Source organism: Botryllus schlosseri, chromosome 6, assembly GCF_051294905.1.
Source record: "Botryllus schlosseri isolate E-star chromosome 6, Bs_hap1, whole genome shotgun sequence".
Lineage (NCBI taxonomy): Eukaryota > Metazoa > Chordata > Ascidiacea > Stolidobranchia > Styelidae > Botryllus > Botryllus schlosseri.
Genome location: NC_137241.1, coordinates 1,739,102 through 1,764,200, shown reverse-complemented (window position 1 = coordinate 1,764,200; position 25,099 = coordinate 1,739,102). Strand labels below are relative to the sequence as shown.

General features: G+C 40.0%; 1 protein-coding gene across 1 annotated transcript in view; it reads left to right on the top strand.

The window, feature by feature from the left end:
• The first annotated feature begins 4,784 nt into the window (after positions 1-4,784).
• Positions 4,785-25,099, top strand: part of LOC145440351 (MAM domain-containing glycosylphosphatidylinositol anchor protein 2-like) — a 40,328-nt gene continuing 20,013 nt past the window's right edge. Inside the window, exons 1-7 of the mRNA XM_080317935.1 lie at positions 4,785-5,922; positions 13,733-13,868; positions 17,224-17,357; positions 19,062-19,235; positions 19,312-19,488; positions 21,526-21,694; positions 24,664-24,776. Coding sequence (XP_080174061.1) covers positions 5,811-5,922; positions 13,733-13,868; positions 17,224-17,357; positions 19,062-19,235; positions 19,312-19,488; positions 21,526-21,694; positions 24,664-24,776 — 1,015 coding nt within the window. The 5' untranslated portion in view covers positions 4,785-5,810. The remainder of the gene's footprint in view (positions 5,923-13,732; positions 13,869-17,223; positions 17,358-19,061; positions 19,236-19,311; positions 19,489-21,525; positions 21,695-24,663; positions 24,777-25,099) is intronic.

The following is a 25,099-nucleotide window of genomic DNA, read 5'->3' as shown; positions in this document are numbered from 1 at the left end:
GTCGAGTTCGAGAACTCCTGTGATAATAGATGAATCAGGCATGAAATAATCCACCTCAAATTTGGAAATCCACAACACAATAGCATAAACATAACAAACGCAACTACTGAAAAGGAAGGAAGCGCTCACACAAAACTGCGGTAATTTAGACAGCAAGTTATTTATTTCTAGTCACAGTATCCATTCTCTGATGACACATTCACGGCATGACACATCTTTAGGACTCGCTAAGCATTATATAGGTATAGCTATGTCAATATACGAAAAGTGGACTCATAATTTCAGTTCTACGTGGTACCATATCCACTCCAGTCCGTAAATGCGTCCAATCGCACATAACTGCATATCCTATGGTTAGCATTTTCGACTGCTCGGTGCTCGCAGTCGCTCATACCTGTGAAGGCGCGTGGTCGGACTAACAATGCTAGGGGCGAAGTCAGCATTTTGGAGGGGAATTTTTGCCATTCTGCTGAGAAGAATTGCAAACTATCCAAAGTGCAGAGAATCGCAAACAGATATGAATGGATACGAAAATTGGAATTATATCCGCTCGCTATCACAGAAAGGAGATGCCACGATAGAAGAAATTACACTAGCTCAACAATTTTGCTCTGTTAGCAGCTAACCGACGCCACACCATCCCGAGATCCATCCGTGTAATAACGGTAGGCTTTTAAATTTTCATCCGCTCAAGACTATGGCCTGGCAAAATCGTACCTTGAGTTATTTGATTCTGAATCAAGTGATAGGCTCCGAGTCGAGTCGAATATTCGAGTATCGTTGATTATGGCGTCACCACAGTTCGAATATGTACCTTTGTTCCTTTTATGCGATCACAAAGAATGCAATACGTAATAAAATTATTACGTTGCAAGTGGACGCTAAATAGGGTGTGAAATCAACCAAGATCTTAATATTATTTTATCGTATGCTATCGGTTCAAAGAATTATTAAAGAATGTATTATCACTTCCAGGCACTGTTCGCTCTACGCTGCGCGCGTGCGCTATTGCGCACTGTGCACTGCAGACACAGCCTGCTCGCACAGAACACTTGTGCCGCGCACAAGAAAAAAACCAAACGGTGGTTGGAAAAAATGATGAATACTATGTGTTTTGACGACCCATTTCGATAAATAAAATACACATCACTAATTTGTACTCGGTGATTCGTAGTCAGACGAAGCGACGCGATCTCATTAGACACGTCGATTTAGATGCGACTGCGTTGAAGAGCACCAGCTGCTCTCTCGATCAGACGATTAAATACACTTTCTTCTTCCCATAATTAAATTGTAGCTGCACCCACAAGCGTCGCTGTCTCGTGTTCAGAATAATTCGTAATTCAATATTTTCGTGTTAGTCTTTTTAATTGGAAATTGGAAAGTGTGTTATTGATGGGGCGATATTTTTTGACGTGAAAGACGAAAGATCTTGACCTAAAAATGAAAATTGTGATATTTTTTTACCCTAAAAAAACTTAATTTTTACAAAATTTTGACATCATGTACGTAAATTAGGTGTTTTCCACACAATGTAAGAAATGCACTACTTATCATCATTTATGGTTCGTAATGCCTGTCTTTACGAAGTAGTTTGGCCTGAAAAAACTTTGTTGACTTGAAAACTGACGAATTTTTACATGAAAAACTTATCACGTATTATGGTAGAAATAAATAAAATTTATTGTAGTACAACGAAAGATACTTTCCTACATTCTGAGGTAGAAGGTGTATGACCGGGGCCTACGATATTCACGGCCTTATCTGGTACATTATGCTTGCAAGAGCTAACAGGCCGATGCTCACAAAAAAGAAATTCGCGATTATGCGCGATTTCGCTTCTCGCTACCTGACTCATCGCCTCAGATAAGCTGTATGTATTCGTACAACAGGTCAAATCAGTACCTTACCATCAGAAAGTGACAAGAGACAGCCTCGTAGATGCAGTTATCCACCGATACCGATTGCAGAAGTAGGCTAAGTAGTGAAACACCGACATGCTCATGTAAACCATTTTATTGCATTATAAAATCAAGTCAAGCACGTGAAGAAGAATTGGTACACATGTCATATTAGAACCTACTTGTATCAAAAACAAACTTGCAGCATACAAGCTACGGCCATAAGTACCGGTAATGAGAATGAAATGCATCACCGAAGAATGCAAGCTACGTCTTGCTCAACTGTCGTTATTTCAAAGTGCGTTTTTAAAGCATTTTTCTCACAGAGGGATTAACTAGCTTCTGCTTGTTATTGTAATATACATTCACAATGATTTTGTCGCCGATGATCATAACATGCAAAAGGCAAAGCCCCCCCCTCCCAAATAAAAAACGATGCAAAACTTATTCAGTGCGACTTAGTGCGAGGGCAGATGATTTTATCAGAACAATCTAGGATTAAAAAACTGGATGAAACAAACTCGGCAAGTGGTTCTGAGGGAGTAAGCAGGCACCCAAGATCGAGTAAGTCGGAATAGCGTGAACTTGCTTTACAATTTACCCAGCAACTACGCACGACACCGTCTCACTGTAAGGAGATAGAAATGATTCGGTAATTCCAATAGCCACTTCTTCAATGACTTTTTTGAAATGGTAAAAATGACTTGAGCTTGATGTCAATTTTTAGGATGGAACAGAGCAGTATTATCTTTTCAGAATTGGTAACTTATGTTGGACCAACCAGAAACCTCCCCCCACACACACATTTGCCTATACCGTGAGAATCGTCAACCAAGCATTAATCAGGTTCAAGAATGAAGCCATATCTTCCGTGAGAGGCAAGTAACTTTTGCAAGCTGCAATAGTCGACTCATAGAATGGAGCAAGAGCTAAGTTGACATTCTGCTTGTTATTGCTTGGATGTAAAGAGGCATATATCACTTTTGGCGCTTTCCGCAAATTCGAATCATTATCATGAGATTCCCTTATTTTGTGAAGATCGCTTCATGCATTAAATCCGCCGGGTGATGATACATCTGAAGAATCAACGGCGAATGAGAATGGAGGAAAGACAAATTTCTTGGCTCGAAAAGTTCTTCCAGTAAATTGTGCTCGGATTTGTCTCATACATTTTTGAGATATTTCGGGAAATTGAATAATGCGCCACGCCACACCTAGTCATCATTAAATTCCATACGGTAGAAAATTACATATTGATTACCCTCTTCTGTACATGGAATATAGCTTACTGGAGTGTGGGAATCGGTAAAATCGTATAAACTGCTCATTTTATCAGACAGCTCAAAATCTTTTAACTGATCATTCTGAAATATCCTTCTCTTCGGCGGTTTTCTGCACGGGGGCATAGTCGGGATCAATGAAGGCCGTTACAGCTCCGATCGGATGGTAGCTGGTTTTCTATCTAAGAGCAGTTTTTTTTCGAAAGCCACTGTCTTTATTGTACTTTGCTTCTTCGAAGTGCAACTCACAAATTACAGAATTCTTCGTTGGCTTCCATTCACGAAAGATATCCATTTTTTGTACCTCCAAATCCTCAAATGGAAATTGAAACTTTTTGTTTAGTTGTCAAATATCCGGCCATATAACCTTAAGCACAGCATTTATTGACCATTATCAATTATTTTACCTTAAGCTAAGCCTGAGTCACCAAGTATATACAATCAGTCAACATCAACTGGAAGAAACGCCACATGAAGCTCGCCACCAATTCTTCACCACATACATAATACGCACCATAAAGAATTATTAAACCACTGCATAGCGGTATCCTACGTCATGCTGTAATCCGGTGAAAACGACAGCTAAACGTTTTCCACTACAGTATATACGGAATATCGTCCCTGGAGCATTTAGCTAATCACGGCATCATCCTGTAACATTTCAAACGCGGCGACGAGCTCAAAAACTTCAACTCAAACTTGAGGGGTCTGCTACAGAGTATTTCAATCGCATTAGTGTAGCCTGCCTACTAGTATAAGACGGTAAAAACGGCAGCTTATAGCATAGCTATCAACCTTCAACTCGAAAACTCGCTTCAAAATGCGAAGAGTCCGGTATGAGAAGCGAAATCGAGACAATCACCGATTGTCACGTTGAGAGTAATCGTCCTATCAAAACTTTCGCCCATTTCGCCCATCTGTACCTTTACGTACCAATTTATCGCCTTACTACCGTAAGCATCGAATTTTGCGAGTTGATGAGCTATATCGCTTCGAAGTATCAAAAGTTGTTCACAAATATTTTTCCAATAGTCTGCCTCCTGTGTTTGATGACTTTTTCATACCTGCTAAAAATGTCCATTCCCATTACACGAGATCCTCGTCAAAGGGAAATATCTACTTACCCCCACCCAATAGCAACCTAACTAAGAGATCTATCGACTACTCGGGACCTATCATTTGGAATGCATTACCACCACATATCCGTGAATTGCCTTATGATAGATTCAAAAAAGCCCTACTTGATCACCTCTTATCGTTACACTAACACTGTTGCCCTACCTCGCCCAGACATTGCTTCATTGATCATTTGCTACCATCGTTTAATTTTTCTTCTATTTTATTTTTTTAACTACTGTAACTTTTTTTACAGCCAGACTGTTTAGAGTCAAGTGTACCTGTTTGATGCTGGTGTGATCAGACTAGATGACCCTCACGGTCTTATCGATCATTCCTATCTAACACCGAATACTGTGCATGCATATTTTCTGTACCACCACCACTGCCGAGTGTTATGGATTTTGGTTTGATGAAAAATAAAGACTCTCTCTCTCTCTCTCTATTACGTCAAGAGTAATAGCGAATTTCTGTTTTGTGAGCATCGGCCTGTTAGCTCTTGCAAGTGTAATGTACCAGATAAGGCCGTAAATATCGTAGGCCCCGGTATGACCTTATTAAGTAGCTTGTCAAGAATGGAGAACCAACACTCAACAGCAGCAGTTGTTGGCTGGCAACTCTGAAGTTGTGCGTTACACTGCTGGTGACACACCGTGTTGCTTCATTCTGCCGATGTTGTCCACATCACAATTTTTCATCATGTGCTTCTCGATATGAGAACCAATGCCTAGCCCACGCAGTCTTGCTTCGGATAGCATATTGCGGTACGTTGAGCATAACACCATGTCAACATATTTGGTTCATTTGACCGTTTATGATTCACAATGAGCAGTCAATGGGCCGTTAACGGTAGGCCTATAAAGTGGGCTACAAGCTGTAAAATGTCAAATGATAGGTTCACCGCCAGTGCAAATATCTACGATACAAACAAAATGCAGGCTATAAAAGAATTTTGAGTTTGTAAACAATTTTTACAAATTTTTAACTTAAACCCTACAAATTTGACAAAATTTTGTCTTATTTTGACAAGCCAAAAATATCCCCCTACTTATGACTCATCCAGATATTTCCAGCGATTGGAAGCATATTTGTTCACTGCTGATCACTCCTCCTGTAAACATTATGTTAATAACATGCATACGCACACGAAACAATGGCACTCCAAGCAAGCAATAAGCCTTTCAGTGATGTCCATTAGCGCTTGTAATTGTTTCACTGCGCCTGTTCGGTGGTTTCGAGAAAAAAAACTCTCTCTGGTTTGAGCAATATGGAAGTCACTTGGGACTGCCTAAAATTAGAATCATGTTGATGGTGGCCGCACCGAGTTATGTTACTCAGATAGGCAGATATCGTCGATAATTAGGAAGAAAGAGTCCATACGTAAACTTTCTTTAACGAAGACCGTGGAGTCCCGCATAGTAGAAAGAGGAAAGTGTGAGCAGTGGACATCGACCATAATAAAGTTTTCGGCGGCTTTGTAGCAACTGCGATCAATATCTAAACGAGGAACAGCATGCGCGTCCGCCGACGGTATAATGTGGAATGGGTAATTGCGACGCTTATCTGGAAATACCTTTCGGAATGCTCATCAGCCCAGGCGGGGATATCGACAAAGTCTGTGTATAGTGAGTACTGCATTTGGTATTGTTCATGTATGGTTCAATCATTATTTTCATCTGAACCTGAAGAGGACCACGATTTCAGAATACTTCGTGTATAATATGATTCAATTATTGTTTCATATGAACACGGTCACTAATATTTCAGAGTTTTTGTCCGTGCATTTATATTGTCGTTTATGACTCGTGAATTGCAATTAGGACGTAAGGAAAGGAAAGTTATCAAATAATCGGAATCGGTCGCACCGTGGAATATTAAGTATGCCGCGCGTTAAGAGTTAGTGATGCCCGAAATTATTGTCAGCCCTCGCCTAAGAGGTAATTTGACTCCGTAAGTTTCGAGGAAATTATATCCCTGTAATCGGTAAACGACAATGGAAAGTTTTCATTGATTATAGTGATTGTTATTGCTCAAGTGGACATAAGATCCGAGATCGAAGTTGGTTCAAAATTATTTCCTGCAATTTATATACGAAAGAGTGTTTGGGGCAGATTTCATCTAGCTTGAAATTAATTTCGCGTTTTATGTTTTTGTATCATATTAATTTTCACGACGGACAAGCTCATCCAACAAAATAGAGATATGGCCTGAAATTTTCGGCATTACAACAATACAATTAAAACATAGATGGACTCCTCTTTACGTTGCCTTTGACCATTGAGATGCTTTAAAGAGCAGTCAATGGCATTAGCCAAAATCCCTACGTGACTGGCGTGGAGGTAATGGTGTGGAACAATCGATGTGAGCATTCTTCGTTGGTAATTCTTATATATTTGTGGTGACTAGTTGGGAGTACCGAAAGACGTGACCTATGAGTGCAGGACACCAGTCCAACACCATACACTTCCGAAATGGACATTGTAACGTCATCTCCGGTTATGTAATGTTAAATGCGGCCAAGTTCAATTGTCTCTCCTTTTTTTTCATACTTGCTACGTCTGTTGGGAAAGGTAATTGTTGTAAGGTCCTAGTACACAACGTTTCGGAACATAAATTTCTCCTCGCATGGTGGCGATAATTTTAGTAATATTGGTCAATTGAGTTTTCTGTTTGGATACCTAAACTTCCATTGGTATTGCTAGTAAATGGCACGCTATCCCAACAAATAATTGCATGTCCTGTAATCAGATCTTCAAGTATTAGCTTTGGGTCTAGCCTAACGATTGCTTAAGTGCGTTTGTATGTACTTTCGATCAGTACCACGGGATTGATGAACATCAACATCGACTACTATTGACGTATAGGCAGGTTCAATTTTGAAACTATGATTATGATCATGTATATTGAACGAGATAGATAACCCATACCGCCAGTGTGATGTTGAGAATTACCCCTTAATGAACATAATCTAGAATCTAGATGGCCGAACAACTTTATACGCATATACTATGCGGAGAAAACCGGCTGTTGTAGTCATTGCTCACTGTGAAAAATCACAAAATTTGATGAAAATCGGAACAAAAACCTCGACCATATGCCACCAAATTTTTATCTCAGTCAGGATATCCACCAACGCACTATGACTGCAAATTTCTGAAAGATTGCTAAATTAGTTTTAAAGTAATGGGCGTTTCACTGAGTTTTGCAATTCGCGGGGTAATCTCCCCAATTAAGTCCGCATTTACGTCTTTACGGATATAACCGTTTGAGTGAATCCAAAATATATGCCTCAGCCAGATTCTAAGAAGGTCGTGATAAATTGATAGAGTTTATTTTACATGATTTAAAATAAATGCTTGGTCAAGAGTTATCTGATTTCATTTGCATAAGTTGATCAAAGTGCTGACGAATGTATGATTGATTGGTGAAATAATCAACCAAAATTCCTTTGGCTTCTCGTTTACTGTCTTGATTTCCTTGCTGTGTGTCTTATAAGTCGTGCAGCGTGTAACGTCAGATATTGGCATTAATTCGTTATACCTAAATCATCCATTTGACGATTTAAAGTTTTCTAATTTCGGATGGACGGATGCGTCGTTATATCGATTCTTCGTGGAAAGGCCAAACATCAGTCTGGTGCATTTCAAATGCGGAACGTGTAGCTCAGCTTTGGATGGAAATCAGTAACCGAATTTTAGATGCCGTCATTGGGAACAGCGCGGTATTTGAAACACCGTGGTGGGACTTGCCGCAAAACCACGATGAATTCACCGTATCTAATCCCTGTATCCTCTTGATTGGGCATTTCCTCTTCGTGGGCGAAACCACACTGGATATTTGATCTACATTATAGTTTAGCTGAGGTTATACGCCGCAATCTTTTGCCTTATCTCCGTCGTTCGGCCGGTACTAAAATGAATTGCGCTAGCCTGTGTCTGGTTTTCACCGTGACAGTCGTCGATGCGATTTGAACCCCGGCATGCAGGTTGCGAGATCAGTGGTTTAATCAGGTTCATCGGCTCATTCTAATAATTCTGGGATATTTATTATGCATAATATATAACAGGGCTACCGACTAAACTGATTTTTAGCAAAAGTCCAGTTACATAAGGATAATATTTGGTTACGCCCAGTATAACTGAAATGAAATAATTTACAGTCGTACAAATGTAATCCGGTATAACTGTACATAAAATCCGGTAAAGCGGTATTAGCAAAAGCAATAAGCGAAATGTATTTTTGCTCTGTTAGTCATAGCTAGTGGGAGAATTTGCATTTTGGCACTTTGTTTTTGCAAATCATGGAATTGATTTTGATAAAAAATTAAATATATACTGAGACAGATAACGTCCGGATTCATCATTACTCATTAGGACCGTGGTCCGTCAGGTGGGTATATCCCTGCACTATACAGATAGGCTACGTTATACGAATCAATAGCCTACTCTGATAGGAATATAATGACGGAAACTAGACAGCTAAACCTTCTAGAAATCGTGATAGTTTTTTGCCTGCAATTAAATTTTCACCATTACTTGTGTAGTAACCAAACGATGTGTGCATTGTCGGCTCAGCCGGAGCACCAAACGTGCTGTGCTGCCCTACGGTTTTGAAAGGTGAAGTTCGCGATAACGCGCAAGGATTGACAACGTGTGGAGCGCGACCTTTCGACGAAACGTATTTACGTGACACCTAGATAATAATCACTTGCTTGATGCATTTATTATGTCGTGAATAATGCACGCTACGGCATTCGATTTGGGCACCGCAGCAAGAATCGTGAATAATTCATGGGCTGGCTTACTTCAAACACTTGTCAACGATTTTCAAACGTTGATGCGAAAGCACTGTCAGATAGCGGGGGCTGTATCGTTTTTAGTCCCGCAAAAGCGGGGAATTTAAATCGATAAACCCCAAAACTGCACGAATTGGAATAGGACGATGGGCTGGCATTGGGCAAGTCAGATTTATCCGGCATGTGAGACAAAAGCTGACTTATGTTAGTGCGAATGTAGGTGGTGAATTTTCGGTTTATTACACACCTAGGATTCGATAGTTAAGGCATCAATAGAATAGTATTTACCTCTGTAAAACTCGATTGGGCGTATCGTAGCATCCAAAACATGAAGCACAAAGCTACGCACGTTACTGGAAAGTAGGCTACATATCTGATAAGAGGTGATAAATTCACAGCATTGTCATAAATACCAATGAAATAATAAAATACCAAATAATCTTTCATATGATGTAGAACTGATAATATGTTCTTTGTTTTTGCGCTTTCAACGTCATTTATATCGTACGGACAGTTTCATATCCACAAATGGATTGATTAGGCTTCATACCGTGTTTACTTGCAACGGATTAGGGACACATTTATATTGCTAGCCTCAATCAGTCCTGCGAAACGCTTATCGTGTTCAGCCTAGGGTAGCTGATAATCAATCAAGTAGTCGTGGCTCGTGCACTAGAGTTTTAACTTGACTTTTATAAATGCATCGAGTTGTGGCGATTTTGATCCATGACAGGAAATTTAATTCTAACGACCCAATATCTGCCACCTAAGTGCATATTAACGATTTGGTTTCCACACTTCAAAAGATATGCAATATATTTTACAGCGGCAACCACATGCCTATATACAATACATATCGGATATTGTTAGATACATTCTCGATATGATATAGGCCCTACTCATACTAGAGTCTAGTTTAATAGGGAGAAGCGTGTTGTTGTACACGAGGCCCTGACTTTCAGGTTACCAATCAATTTCGGTAGGTTTACAAAGCCGTGCCTTTGGGATTATTGTTTTTCTCGATCTCTCGACTTCTACGGTTCTATTAAACCTGGGTGATATGTGTTGTTATTATAATTATACTACGACAAGTTTTTATTGCAGTCAAATCCGTGGAAAGTTGCATTTATTTTTCACAAAAGTTGCAGTACAAAGTTGCGTTTACTTTTCACAAAGTTGCATTAAAAAGTTGCATTTATGGACAAGTTCCTTAAAATTATTAGGGTACGATATACTCGAATCGATCCATATCCAAGGCACTGTAGCAAAACTCAGCATTGGCGACTTCAACAATATCAATTGCCTGAAAATATTGAACCAGTGAAAGTATAATTTTTGGTGGTCTAGCCTGAATTACGTCAAATCAGAATGGAGCTCAAATTTAAACGACAGTGAAATAATCAAGCGATCTATTTACATATAGTGAAAACTATTTCCAGTAAAAAGTTAGTTGCATGAAAAATCGAAAAAAGTTCCAAAAAAGTTTCGTGAAAAAATGAATGTTGCCATTGAATCCGCCAAACAGCCTAAAACACCATACTACATAACTCCCGAGTATTTAGGAACCTGCGGATGCTGTAAAAAAAGTTGCAAAAACAAGTTGCAGAAACATTGCCCTAATTATTACTTTTATTCAAGGCTTTGAATAGCGATGCGCAGCCTAGATAACTTCCAACATTGAAGGGTTCTGAAGGTCGCCAGCTTGTTCGGACTCGAATCTACTACCATTTGGCTTTGTAGCGATCGTATCACCGCGCTGCTCGCCCTTTGGGAGCATATGTCATTGTTTCAATAATTCATCAGAGTAAATACCCGAAACATTGTGACATGTTTGTTACGTACGACGATTCGGTCACGCTAAAACGTACAAGCAATGTCATGTGGCATCGCAGCCTCGGCAGATGTCAAAATCAAGCGATCCTTTTCGAACTACAAGAAAAAGCTCACAATATGTTCTTGATCCCTTATGCATAGTAGGCCTAGTCACCGTAAGACTTGGCCGACGAGATAATTTTGGTTGTATAATTAGACTAATTATGCTATAATTTTAGACCTAATTCATTGTTTTTCCGAAATGCTACATGAGAACTGTAAAGGCCTATAGTATGAAACGAGCAAAGCCTGTGTGCAGTAGGGATGGTTTGAAGTGAACCTCTGAAAGTTTCAGGTTCGTGTTAACGCTAACGTGAACCTCATGACGTCACGTGACGTCATATTGCTAATTCCAACCATACATTTCAGTGAATTGATGTATTAATGTACACGATACCTAGCGACAACTCGGGCCACATTATGCCACAATGCTGAAGTATATACTGAGTTTTAACCGTCGCCAAACGTACCAACTGGAGCAATCAAGTGATGTGATAATATTCTAAAATCAATATTCTCCGTCGCCTCGCCAACAATTTCGACGAGGATTGCAAGGCGATGTAAGCTTATGCCTTAACGGTCTAGGCCAGAACGGACAATGTATTCGGCGTCTGAGTATTGCTACATTGATATTGAGCAGAGGGTAAAATGGATTTCCATACTTACTACCGATATTATCGAAATAGCAAGTTATACAGCAGTAACCAACATTCCAATCACACGGATTTGGTTTTTATGATACAATAAACATATCAAATCAAGATGTACCCCATACGCCTACTACATTTTTTACATCAGACAACGATGTATTCTTTATGTGAAATTTATAGATTGGTTGAATAAGCATCATTCGCTGACAGCAGAGCCCCTAAATATTTACAAACGCAAAACTGGATATTTTGAGAAAACTTTTGTAAAAGTCAGTAAAAGTTTTGAGATTGTCGCTCGCTTAGTGTTGATTTTTCATGCTGTCAGTGCCATTCATAGAGAGGCCCTCAGTTGAAGAGAAAGAATTTCAATCAAAGATGTTATAATGATGTGGAAAATTGTAACATATGAACTAGGTTCACAGTGCAGAACCTACCAAGGTTCGTTTGTGAACGTGAACCTCTAATTTCCCTAGGTTCACACACTGAACGCGAACGCGAACGTCACTTTCAGACCATCCTTAGTCTCCAGATATTTGCCATTTTATGCACGCACAGTGAAGTCTGATTTGATATGGGCTGAGCTTGGGTTTTTTCTTTGTTATTCTGAATTTAATTCAATTTCCAATTTTTCGCAAACTCGGTAATTCTAATTCTGAAAACAAAACTGCTTAGATATAATTATAGTTAAATCTAATTTGGAAAATGTGTAGCCACAATTCTAATTCTAATTCTAATTGATAAGATAGATATGCGTCAGATTATATTTTTGTCTGAACAAGACACACGCAATGAACAATGCGATAACTCACAATGCGATCTAATAAACAGATTGGAGGAAGCCGAACGACCAGCTGCTGTTGTATTTGCGGTCTCTTCAACTGGTATCCACCTCGGCCTAGTGCCCGATGTGGCAGTCCTTTCTTCGATGTCTGCTTCTATTCCTCTATTCCGCGGCTCTATGTTGCACTATCCTCGTAAGCCCTTTTATCAGGTCTTTTTCTGGGCTTTTTCGTCGCCGTAAGAACAGCGACGCGGCAGGCGCTTATTGTAAACCACTACGCTATCTTTGGAAAAGCTGACGATTTTCTAGTCGTCCATCTCTATGGTCATTGTCGCACCATGTAACTTCGAGATAAAACTAAAACAGCAGGTTTAAAAGGCGTTTATTCGTCGAATAATTTAATTGTGACGGGGTTAATTTAATTTATAACTCTCCGTCACCGACCACGAATACAATACCTGCAAATCTTCCCGCAAGCACAATATATATATTATTCCGTGTCTGATGTTAACAGTATTGTTGCATTTCAATCAGGTGACAGAATTGTAATCGCAATTGAACTTTTAGATGGACATTGGACATTTATAAACTTCTGGTTCGATGCCCGCAGCCCCCAAGAGGGATCAAGCATTTTTATAATGCTGAGACTACGGTAGTCATGTACAAATACATATATTTCCACGCCACACTGAAAACGATCTTAGCATTTCATATGTTAACAAATCTTCGTATAACTAAGGAACAGTAATTGTTATTTCGTATCATAGTGATCACTATTGATATCGTCACTTGTTAGCATTTCGCAGTGCGAGGGATGCAATTTGTAAATAATCTCAACATAACATATTGGAGGATTGATATATGTTCTATCTTCTCATCGGCTAATCGTAGTAAATTGGTAGCAGTGTCGCATCGAAATACACTAGTTTCCTCGTTGTGAATTACGTCAAGGCCGCAGTAATCCATGAACTACATATTATGACACCGCACCGCACCGCCTTTCTGGTTTTGCTTTTCATTCTGTTTAAATCCCTTTGGTGTGCCGTTAACTCTTGAAAAGAGGCACCCGAAAAGTCTTCGAGTTGAATAAATATTTTACTACAATGGATGTTGTATTGAAAACTATCTTCAAGTTCTGTACCACGAACCAACTGTTTAAGAAAAATACCTATCAAATTGCTAAATCAATTTAAAGTTGCGAGTGTAATTTCCATTACTAACGGACAAGCGTCGAACTTCTTGTATTTTCCAATTGAGATATAAACCCCAATCGATTCCGCAGACCGGCAGGGAAGTTGCCATGGACCGGCTGTTCGACCATCTTATTTTCGTTACAGCATCTCCCACGGTAAGCATCACACCAGGACCTCGAGAGGTAAATATCGTCGAAGGAGAAACACTGCAACTCGAATGTAACATAGGGGGTCATCCAAGAGCGCAACCGAAATGGTCTCTCCCAAGATCTCTGAAAGGGTAAATCGATATCATATGATGATGCGGTATAAACTACTGTTAGAATTGGAAGAAAACGATGGTTATACAAACGTTCTTGATACGCTTTGACCTATAATTTTTAAAGATAAATAGTAGGCTACCTGCTTAATAACGATTGGTACTCTGCCCCTTCTGAAAGTTCAAGTGGAATCATGCGTAGATGATTTGACGATCTTAAAGTATGCTTCTTCAGTTTAATTTTCAGAACGTACACAGCTCATATTCGCTCTTTGTCTAATGCAGGGGTGGACAACTTTTTCGGCCAAAGGGCCACATGCAATTGACGAACCATTGCGCGGGCCACCAGTCGCGCGAAAGTGCGAAAATTTTTCAGAGTTTATAGGTCAATCAATCAATCAATCACTCGAGTACATTGCGGGTCTGCTGTTTATCGCTGGTCTCAGATTGTAAGGACAGGACTGTTCCTGTTAGGCGACTGGACATATCGATACCGGAAGCTTCGACCGACATGCCTCAATAATTTGTGCCTAGGTTTCATCGTCGAGGGTCTTTCTGCAAACGCAAGGTCGCATGTTGGACGACACTTTCTCTTGTAATTGCGAATATATTTGGACTCAATCTGTTAAATTAGGCGTTCTTTTCATTTTCAAGGGGGGGGGGGGGGGGGGGGTAACAATATTAAAAGCAAGAAATCGAGTGACAACATATTGCGCAAAATATTCTACTTTATTGTAATGTACGAAGATCTACCTGAAACGTGGCTGCCCCATGGATCTGCCAATGTGTCGGAACTGATATTTTAGTCATCAGCATCCCAAGTATTGCGGCCCTACTAATCATATTTGGTTGGGCTTGCAAGTTCGCAATCTGGGCAATCAATTTTTGATAATATAACTTATTTTGAAAATAACCTCGCGAGGCACTCAAAACGTTCTCGCGGGCCAAATGTGGCATAATTAGCATAATACTTCGATTTGCGATTCCCGATCATGTTTTTTTCTACTCTCCCGTTATCTGTCTCTTCCTCTCTCTCTCTCCCTCCCTCCCTCTCTCTCTCTCTCCCTCCCTCCCTCCCTCTCTCTCTCTCTCTCTCTCTCTCTCTCTCTCTCTCTAATGCTATCCATGTTCAGTTCTTTCTTTCTCTTGGGGGATAGTTTATGGGAAAGGAAATTTTATAAGCCATAAGTGAGAATTCACCAGAGAGCGTATTCACTAATACACAGATATACAAGAACTGGGTCGTTTGGTCATCCTCCCATTGATTTGTTGTTCGTTACATAACATTATGCCCTGCGTATGGCATTGTGCATTGCATGTGTATATGCTGATAAAATAATATGGCCGATGATTGATTTAATGCATAGTTTATCGACAGTTATTGAACTGTATCACAAGTATATGTGCCCCCGTGATATAGATTAGGGCCTTAGTAAAGGTGCACTCAAGTTGAAACCATGCAGTCGATACTTCCCTGACATAAAGTTATCTCATAATCTTGGCATGTCTCCCGAAATGTATAATTGCATCATTGTATAATGGATACGGATCAATGGCAGTAATAAATCTATTTGTTGACACATGTATGTAGGGTAGGCCACGCTTGGTCATTCTCACATTTCAACATGCACACAGGGCACACATGCTATGTTGACACCTCGAATGAGACATATAGGAAATAACGGCTATTAAGCATGTATAATGTCGCATCAATATGTGAATTAAATATCATCCGGACAACACTTCAATGTGACGCATGTAAGAATGCGTCACTAATTTTACCGTTTTTTAGAAATCACGTCTCTTCTCTTGTGTGTGGAGGCCCCTTTCCCAACGCCCAAAATATTAATAACCCTATACCTAAACCCTCAACAAGGCCCATAAACCCAAGTGAAATACCTAAACCGATCCTTCGAAAATAAGACCTGTACAGATCTGACTACGAACTATAACTACTGACCGTTTGAGTGTTGTGTCTAGTTGCGGATTTTGAAAAGTGAGCAGTTCTATTTCTAGTTGCGTATTAAAAATAGTGTCGAAACGTCCCGAAAACGGGCGTCGTTGTTTGGTGTGAATCGTTCTGTTTGTTGTGTGATGTTCTTGCAGTCACTTCCAGCTCAGAGTCATCACTACTAATAGGGCTGCATTTAAAACAAATGTTTGTTTGAAACACTTTGTTTAAAACATGTTTTAAGGAGTGTTTTAAACAAAGGCCCTAAAAAATGTGTTTTTTTAAGTTGTATAATTATGCAATAGTTGTGTAAATACTTTCCAAAAATATGTTGTATGAGCCTGCGGACGACGATTACCACCCGATATAGTCGACGTATACGATATGTGATGGTTGGAACCCTCGAATAGTCGGTTCAACAGCTACAGTATGTAGATATAGATCATTGGCACGAAATGAATGTTCTGATGATGATGACCGCCGACCGTAAAAATATTGCAAGACGATGTAGGTCTGGTTAAAGATATTTTTGGGCCGTAAATAACAGGGGTTGGAAGCCTATTTCATAAAAAGAGTTATATCTACCCTATATTTTCAATTGTGATTATCAATTCACTATGACGTAACAATTGAACATGCGTGACGTCAAGGCTTAAGAAAACAATAAAAAACATGTTTTAGGCAAGGGCCTTGTCTTAAACACGCTTGTTTTAAATTAAATGGATTTTTGTTTTAAACACAACCATAACTGCTAACAGTAAGCGAAGCCTCGGATGGGTTTAGGGGTCGCAGACCCTACCATTTCCAACTCGAAACCCCGTCGCTTTCTTTGAAAGAAAGACTTTATATATCCAATATTCGTAAGCTCATTTGCAATTAATTTCAGAATCTAGGTAGGTGTGTTTAGTTTTGAAGGTAGTTAATTCTAGCTCTACATAGTTCGTGGCGTCTAGTTCCGAGTTTGGAAAAAGTGAATAGTTCTAGTTCTAGTTCTAGTTGTTGATTTCGAAAATCTAGCAATTTGTACAAGTCTGTCGACAATACTTAAGTAATTAGTCCCCTACTAAACTCAACGTCATTATTTTTCGAGAAAAGAGAGCGGGGAGGAAGGAGGCTCTAGATCCGTATATTGCAGTGTGCTCAACTTGTACAAACAGTCGTCCATGCCGAGGTTTAGCCCTGCACTTGACTAGTGCACTAGTTTGTGTACTTGTGTAGTGGTGTTGCGTATTGAACTTCGGTTTCCACTGAACTTCAAACGTATATACATAGGTCTGCTTGAAGTTGTAACAGTGTTGTTGCGGGTTGAAAAAATAGACTCAGGTCGAAAGCGCATGGGACAGTCACAGTATGCTATACACGCACTATGCTGTTGTTAAATTGGCCCAACCTTTCAACAATTACCGGCAATTTTTCGGCAAACAGGAGAAATATCAGACGCGGCGAATCAACACTTCTGATTTCGAGAATCAGCAGAAATGAAAATGGTGGATATACATGTACTGCCGACAACGGACATGGCCGACCGCAATCTGCAACGACTATCGTCAATGTCTATTGTAAGTAAACATTCTTCATCAAAACAAAACCCTATTGGTCAGAGGGCATGCTCGCGTTTTTCCTAGTTAAAATATGTATACGATTACAGTACCAATATACATGCAAGGAACTTATTGTATCAATGCATAGAACACTGCCAGCGAAAAGGGTGTGTAGTCACACCGTAAACGGGACACACAGAATAAAATACAGATTAAAATTCAGAAACCTCGAAGTGTCGAACGAATATTTACTGGACTTGTTAGCGACTGAACAACATTTCCTTATTTACGTGCTTCAATTTAGAGCCAATTTCAGTCTATCATCATTACCTATCCGCGTTTTTCTTTCTCTGTGTTTATATATCCAATCTCCAGTTTAGTTCTTTTGGTTACTTCGTGGATAGACGTTTCCGATAGATTCGTGGTTTTAACGATCTGTTATTATAATCTGGCGTCCCTGTGTACATAAATAGTTTCTTTCGCATTCTATTTTTGCTTATTCTAGTTTGTCGGGGATCTTGGCATCTATATGTTGTGTTTGATTTACACCACGGTATAAGTCTGAGGTATATTATGTTTTCGTATAGGCTACCATCTTCAGGCTGTGAATAGGCACTATTTTCGGTGACCGTGGCGCACCGCCATCGCAATAACGATAATCTGAACGATTGGGGCTAGGGTTGCCTTTATAAGAAATGGTGTTGTAAAACAATTTGTTTAAAACACGCTTTAAATAGTGTTTTAAAGAAAGGCCTTAATTTTTATTTGGTTTTTCAAGTTGTAAAATCATGCCATAGTTGTGTAAATACCTTTCAAAAAGCATGTTGTTATTGAGCCGAACGGTCAATTACTACCGGATATAGCCGACGTATATCGATATGGGATGGTTGGAACCCTCAAAATAGTCGGTTCATCAATAATAATGCAGATGTTTCGTCAAAGAGCGATATATACCCTACATTTTCAATTGTCAATGTCAATCCATTATGTCGTCACAATCGAATATTCGTGACGTCATGGCTTAAAAATCAAACAATGAAAACATGTTTTAATCATGTTTTTTTATTTCAAATTGATTTTTGTTTTAAATGCAACCCTAATTGGAGCTAGAAGTCAGCCCGATCAAATCCAGTCCACGACGATTGATTCCATGCGTACATTCATTTGATTTGGATACTTCCTATGGCTTATCAAATAAATATTTTTCCGTTGTAGCAGGGTGATATAAAATTCGGAATGAAAATTTACGTTTTCATGCAACAAAAGCATAAGACTAATGACGTTTTATTGCCGTATAATATAATGCATAATGACAATATGATTATATAGCGATATTCTACAAGGAGTTGCGTGGTTAGGGGCCAACGGGCGCCTATGCCCTTCCAAATTTATGACTTGTCAATTTGAACGAACTTCCATTATATGTTGCAATGGATATTAGTGGCTGTATGTAATTGTTAAATATCTTTCTTACCATTATTTTATCGTGGCTACGCCTATAGGTATTAATAGTATGAAGAAAACTGCGTATATAGGTCTCTTTAAAGAGCATGCAGATTCTACGAAATAGGCTATAGACACGGAATGAATTGTATCCTATTTTATCGGAATAAGAACCTGCCCAAATATGCAGTCAGTAGCTAGCTTATTTCGTGATGTCTCAGTATTAAAGGCCTGTAAATGTGTAAGTGTGGCCAAACTGATCATATCTTGTATTTGCAGATCTATCCCCACCGCGTTTAAGACTTTATTTGCCAACCAGCGCCGTTCCGCCAGGAAATAGATGGTACGTACGGACCGTTATTTTGCTTTGCGAGACAACTTCATACCCTCAGCCTTCAGTCGCATGGTATTGGAGAGGAAGGAGAATTAGCACGACGCAGGCCAGGAATCTAAGTAGGTGACGCTGGACTATGCAGAATCACGGATGAATGGAGAGGCATTTCCATTGTATTTGTTTTGGAATACGCAGATTACAAAATGACGCAGCTAAGACAGTACGACGGGGAGGTTTCGAGTCACATGTTGAAGATATGGAACGCGACATCGACGCATTATGGGGAATACTCGTGCCGGACGTCTTTAGATCTAGGAAGAGAGTACTGGATGCCGGCTACTATTGCGAATGTAACATTTTCTGAGGACATAGGTGAGCGGATACAGATATCATCTGAATCTTTCTAAACTAGTTCTGTCTGCTGAAAGTCGGTTGATAAAAACTACACTTTTAGCGAAAATAGTGTGTATATCAACACCACACGAAATCAAAACCCAACTCGGAATTATACCACAGTACAAACCCAATAGAGCGTTTAATCCAAATGATGCTTCACAAATTCGAATAGAATAATGCTTCAAACCAACCTTTTTAGACTCATCGCCCCCTTATGACGCTTGAAGAATATTCATCGCCCCCATATTTTCGGATCCGAGAAAGAAAACATATAAACGGGAAATTATGCAGATAACTGTGATCGCTGTTAATTGACTAAAAACCGTCAACTTTTTTTCGTAGTGATCTCGGTATCTGAGGATAGCTCGGGGCGAGTTGACCTTTTTATTCCAGTCAACTTTCGCGGCAGTTCCAGAATAAACCAGAATATTTTGTGCCAGTATCCAGTTGCCGTGTAGATATATCTGACTGGATCTTCTAACATTTTGCCCCCTGTCGCCTCTTTCGCACGTTTTCACCCCCCCCCAATCGCCCCATTGTTATTATCGCCCCTGTTTCTCAGAATCGCCACGTTAGAAACCACTGCCTTATGCCATTATTCAATCAGAACCGCCTCTTCGCAAAGTAACCGCATGAATTAAGCTAGCGATTCAATATATGCAGGGCAGTAAACTCTATTTGATAACGGTGATTCGCTCGAATCGGGCAATAATGAAGTTGCAACACAGAAATAAGGAAATGCGTGATCGAGTTTTCTTAATTAGAAGCTAGTTCTGTTGTTGTTTACCACCTTTTTGGTGTGAATGCACACTCTTTTCGCGGAGACTGTAGAGTTCACACCAAACGAACATCGTGTAATGTACTTTATTTAATCTCCGGTAATGTTTTTTCGTCTTGTTGTTACATCCGTCCTGGTTGGTGTCAAATGCACCATTGCTCCCCTTAACTCATCCCCTCAAGCTTGATGCATAGCAATCTAAGGCCATAAATTCTGCCATTGGCAAGCATCGGTTGGATAATCCTGCTTGTGCTAAAAATTATCGAGACGACAGATTTCACGTCGTCAGAAACGGCCGTTCACACTTTCATTTGTGTGCCCTGGAGTCGACTTTTATCAAAATACACAAGCCAAGTCTGTGTCAACAAAAATAGTTCGTGTACCATCTAAAAATAGAACATTAAACGCTCTGTTATTCTAAATTTCGTCGTGGTGAAGTCATATGTTCGTTACGATAGTTGATATACAATGTTCATTCCAATTCTCCACTACTAGTAGCTGAAGATTACCACTGACGAGTGTCAGCCTAAAATATTCGGGCTCATTTCAATACGAATATACTATTGAATTGTATAATGAAGTTCTGTACCTCCAGGAAGCTCTTGATTGCATATGAAGAATGCAGATATATCCCGAGAGTGTCGTAGGTCCTGTTTTCGTCTACAAATCGAGATTACGTAAACGTAGACAAACTACATTACGACCTTGGGATGTATCTTTATAGGAATTGGTGTATTTGATTTGTAATTACCGATTGTTATGGTCGTGTAAGTAAAATCGGGTACCAGAAAGTGCCGACGTTCTGAAATGCACTTCACTCACTACTAGAAATCGAAAATATACACATATTTTACATCCATTTAAAATGTATATATCGACCTTTCATGTTCTACTTCCGCTTCACGGCAAATTAAAATGTCATGAAAGCATTACTTATTCTTGTATTTGCGTAGTCATTTACTGAATTACCTCTAATACTACTTGAGTAGCTACACTATCTACTTCGACGACATCATTTGTCGTTACAGAAGTGAAGCCATGATTGTCTTTATACCAAAACACATATATATATAACAATTGACTGATAATGGAGTACTATTGAATATCAGCACCTCCGAAAATCTAAACAATATTAACCGAATTTATAAAACAGTAGACGGTGATCAGCTACTTTACTTCGATAGTATCGGTGTTGCATGTGCTTCGGTGTCAACGCAGCTATTCTGTTCCGTCAGCTCAACCATCGATAAACATATCGACCGGGAGTGTTGTTGTAGCCGACCCCGGAAGCGACCTATCCCTGACTTGCGAAGTACTGGCGGGATATCCGATGCCCATCGTTTCCTGGGTGAAGGAGAACGAAGCTGGAGCTCTGACGCTTCGGCGCGCTACGAAATTTGCCAAGTTAGTACTATTCATTTACTGTGATTTTCATTGTGTAGCATCGAACGCGCGATGTTGGAGGTTCCAGATGAGCAGAGGCGTATTTCAGTGTGTCATAACTACAAGCTCAGATGGCATCCTTTCAAAGCGGTAGTGTCAATCTGACTTGGATTTCATTCTGATCTAATTAAAAACAACACCTTTACAGCAATAATTTTAATTGTAATATCATTTGAGAAATTTGAAAAGTTTCTACTTGCCCACGTCTGGTGTCACCTCTTCCTTTTATGAAATCGAAACTATGTGCAATATCACAATATGACTTGTCCAAAATATCAACTGAAGACGCTCTGAGAGTTACAGAACTTCAATATATAACTGAACGGTTGTTCTTGTTCTAGTGGTATTCATGGTTCTTGTCGACTGCTATGGTCATTAACAGCAGACCAATTTTCTTAGTTTTTATTCCGTAGTCGCCGACTTGTAGCACGGCCCACTTCTAGGCTTTCATAAGACACGGCTTACTACACGGATGAGGTGGCGAGGAGGAGTCTAGATAAACCTCCAACACATAGGTAGGTTTTCTGGAGTCGACCTCGGTCGGACTAGAACCCGTAACCCATTGACGTTGCAGCTGTGGATTATACCACTACGCTATCTCTCCACACATATATTGAATAGTAAACCCCTACTTGGTTTTCGCGAGCAGGAGTTTTTATATCTAAAATAGTACATCGAGCTTACGCCATTTCATCGCCTCGATTATTAAAATTTCCATGCCTGTGACGTCATATTTGACGATACGATTGGTGTTTCCCATTCTCTACCAGTTCCTGCCGATTTCCCATGACGAGTGTCACCCGCAAATATTCGGGTTTATTTCAATATCAATATGTATTCTGCGCGAAGAATGTTGTTGTTGTTTTTGAGGTTCATGGTGTTTGGACAACAATGGTCATTTATACCAGGCCGATATTTCTAATCAGTGGCTCATAAGATCTCAACAGGTGATGAGTGCTACTTTGAAATGGTCAATAGTAAAATGAACTTTAGTGTGTCGAATCGTGTTATTGTCACTGGTCCCGTAGTATTAGAGGGCTATCCAATAGGCGTTCGTCTTTTTCGCTCACAAATATTTACTGTCTAGAAAGTGGAAAGGGACTGAACATTGCCGTAAATCCCTGGAGGATAAAAAGCGCTCTTGGTCACGTTCCCTAATCCTGCGTGTCGACCTCGCGACTTCATTTGGTTTTTGATTTGCTGATAAGACCGTGACATGATTTTATGAATGTATTTCGCTTCCAATATGTCCTTTTTTGACGCGTCCAGGTTCGTATATGCGAAACATTTTATATGGATCGTCTTTATACGACGAGCCTTCAGTCGACATGGTTACTATGATTGGAATTTTGAAATTCGTATCTTCACGAGGCTAATTTAAACGAAGGCTTACTTATCCGGGAGCCAGACTCAAACAAAAGCCAGGGCCGTAACAGCACTTCGTCAGCCCCCCCCCAAACGTTGGTCTTGGGCCCCCCATAGGGTGTTAAACCGGACTTCTGGGGGGCTTGGCCCCCCAGATCCCCCTCAGCTTCTACGCCATTTCGGCTACTTATCATCTAGATTAAGTGTGACTAACATTGTCTCGTCGAACCGCGCCAAGCGCAAAAATTTTTTATAATTAATTATTGAGTCGGTCAATATGATCGAGAATTGCATATATATTGCTATCAATTTTTATCCTCTCTCTGCTCACGTATTAAGATTTACCGGTAGAGCGGAGTGAGGTGTGTTTGAAAAGGTAGGACCACTCAATAATAATAATTAAACATATCCGGGCGTATACCTGTAGGAAGGAACGAAACAGTACTTCGTCAGGCCCCAAAAGAACTTGGGTCTTGGGCTCCCATAGGGTGATAAATCGACTCCCCCCCCTTCACCACGTTGTTCGCTTTCACCACGTAAGCAGTCGTATGATGTAGTGATCACGCGCGAAGCGCGAAAATTTTTAATGATTCATAATAAAATCGGTCAATAAGATCGAGAATTGCATATATATTGCTATCAATTTCGTGTCCTCTCTGCTCGCGTAATCAGATTTACCGGTAGAGCTGAGTGAGGTCTCTTGGAAACTGTAAGGCTCGTAAATAATAATTAAACATCTTCGGGCGGGCGGGCCCGGTGGTATGACTTCGTTACATGATGTTATTTCGTGACCTCCGCAATATCCAAAAATGTAGAATCGCATAAACGTAGGCCTACTAAACTATAACACGCACACGATTTGAAATTGGTATTTCTTCACTGCTGGCATATAATTTTTCCGTGCGGGATGGTATTTGTCTTGTGAGGTTCAGATTGCCAAGACAGGAACACTCGGCGCCGGTCATTTAAGCGCCTATGGACAATTAAACTTATACGTATCGGCATAAGCGCAGTACTTTTCGGCCAAGGTTTTCTCGCTGAAGATCGTTCTGGCACATCTCTTGGAGTCGCATGTTACATTACCTAAAACTTTATATCTCGGTGTGACGTGGCGCGGTAATGGCCAACGCCGATATGCCCATTTCTATAAATCTTGCGTATTTTTTCTTGGGTGAAGAGTACCCAATAATCAAGATATTTGGCAACCAGAAATCGCGCGAAGCGCGAAAATCTTTTGAAAAAACTGCATAAATTTTCAAAAAATACTCTATAATTTATGCTAATTTACGAAATAATTTTGGGACCCCTTCGAGCTCGGCCCCCCCCAATTGGGGGGTTTGGGGTGCGGCAGTTACGGTCCTGACAAAAGCAGTTCGTATCGTATCTATACTTGGGCAGGGGAGATTCGTAAATGCATACCTTGCATAGCATGAAAATGCGATGTTATCACACTAATCGGAAACTCAAAATCTCGCGGAATTAAGCACGAGTTTTCACGACACTCTTGTGCCCTGGCATTTATTTAATTGAACGTGTTCTGCACAGGCACTGTATTCTTGTTTCAGAAGCGTTTTGTCTCTTGCAAACGTAGACGTTGACCAGGGCGGAACGTACAGCTGCATCGCGGATAACTTGATCCAAAAAGCTGTTGTTCGGCATGTTCAAGTTGTCATTCGATGTAAGTTGTAGGTCAGTATACAGCGTACTGATACAATATGAATCCATCGTGTAATATCAGACACATGTCTTAGAGTCGCGGGCTGATCAACATCGAGTACCTGAGTGATAGATGCTGGAAAGGGAATTGGGTTTCGAGTAGCACTCATTATGAATTTGAAAGAATATGGATGACAGGAATCGTTCTAATATATACCTTTATTTTACCAGCAAAAAAATAATGCCAGCTCAGCACCACATAAACATAGTTTCGTATTTTCGACCAGACCTCGGCCTACTTCACTGGACTTGGTGGACAATGCTGTGTGTTGATCAATTGAGATT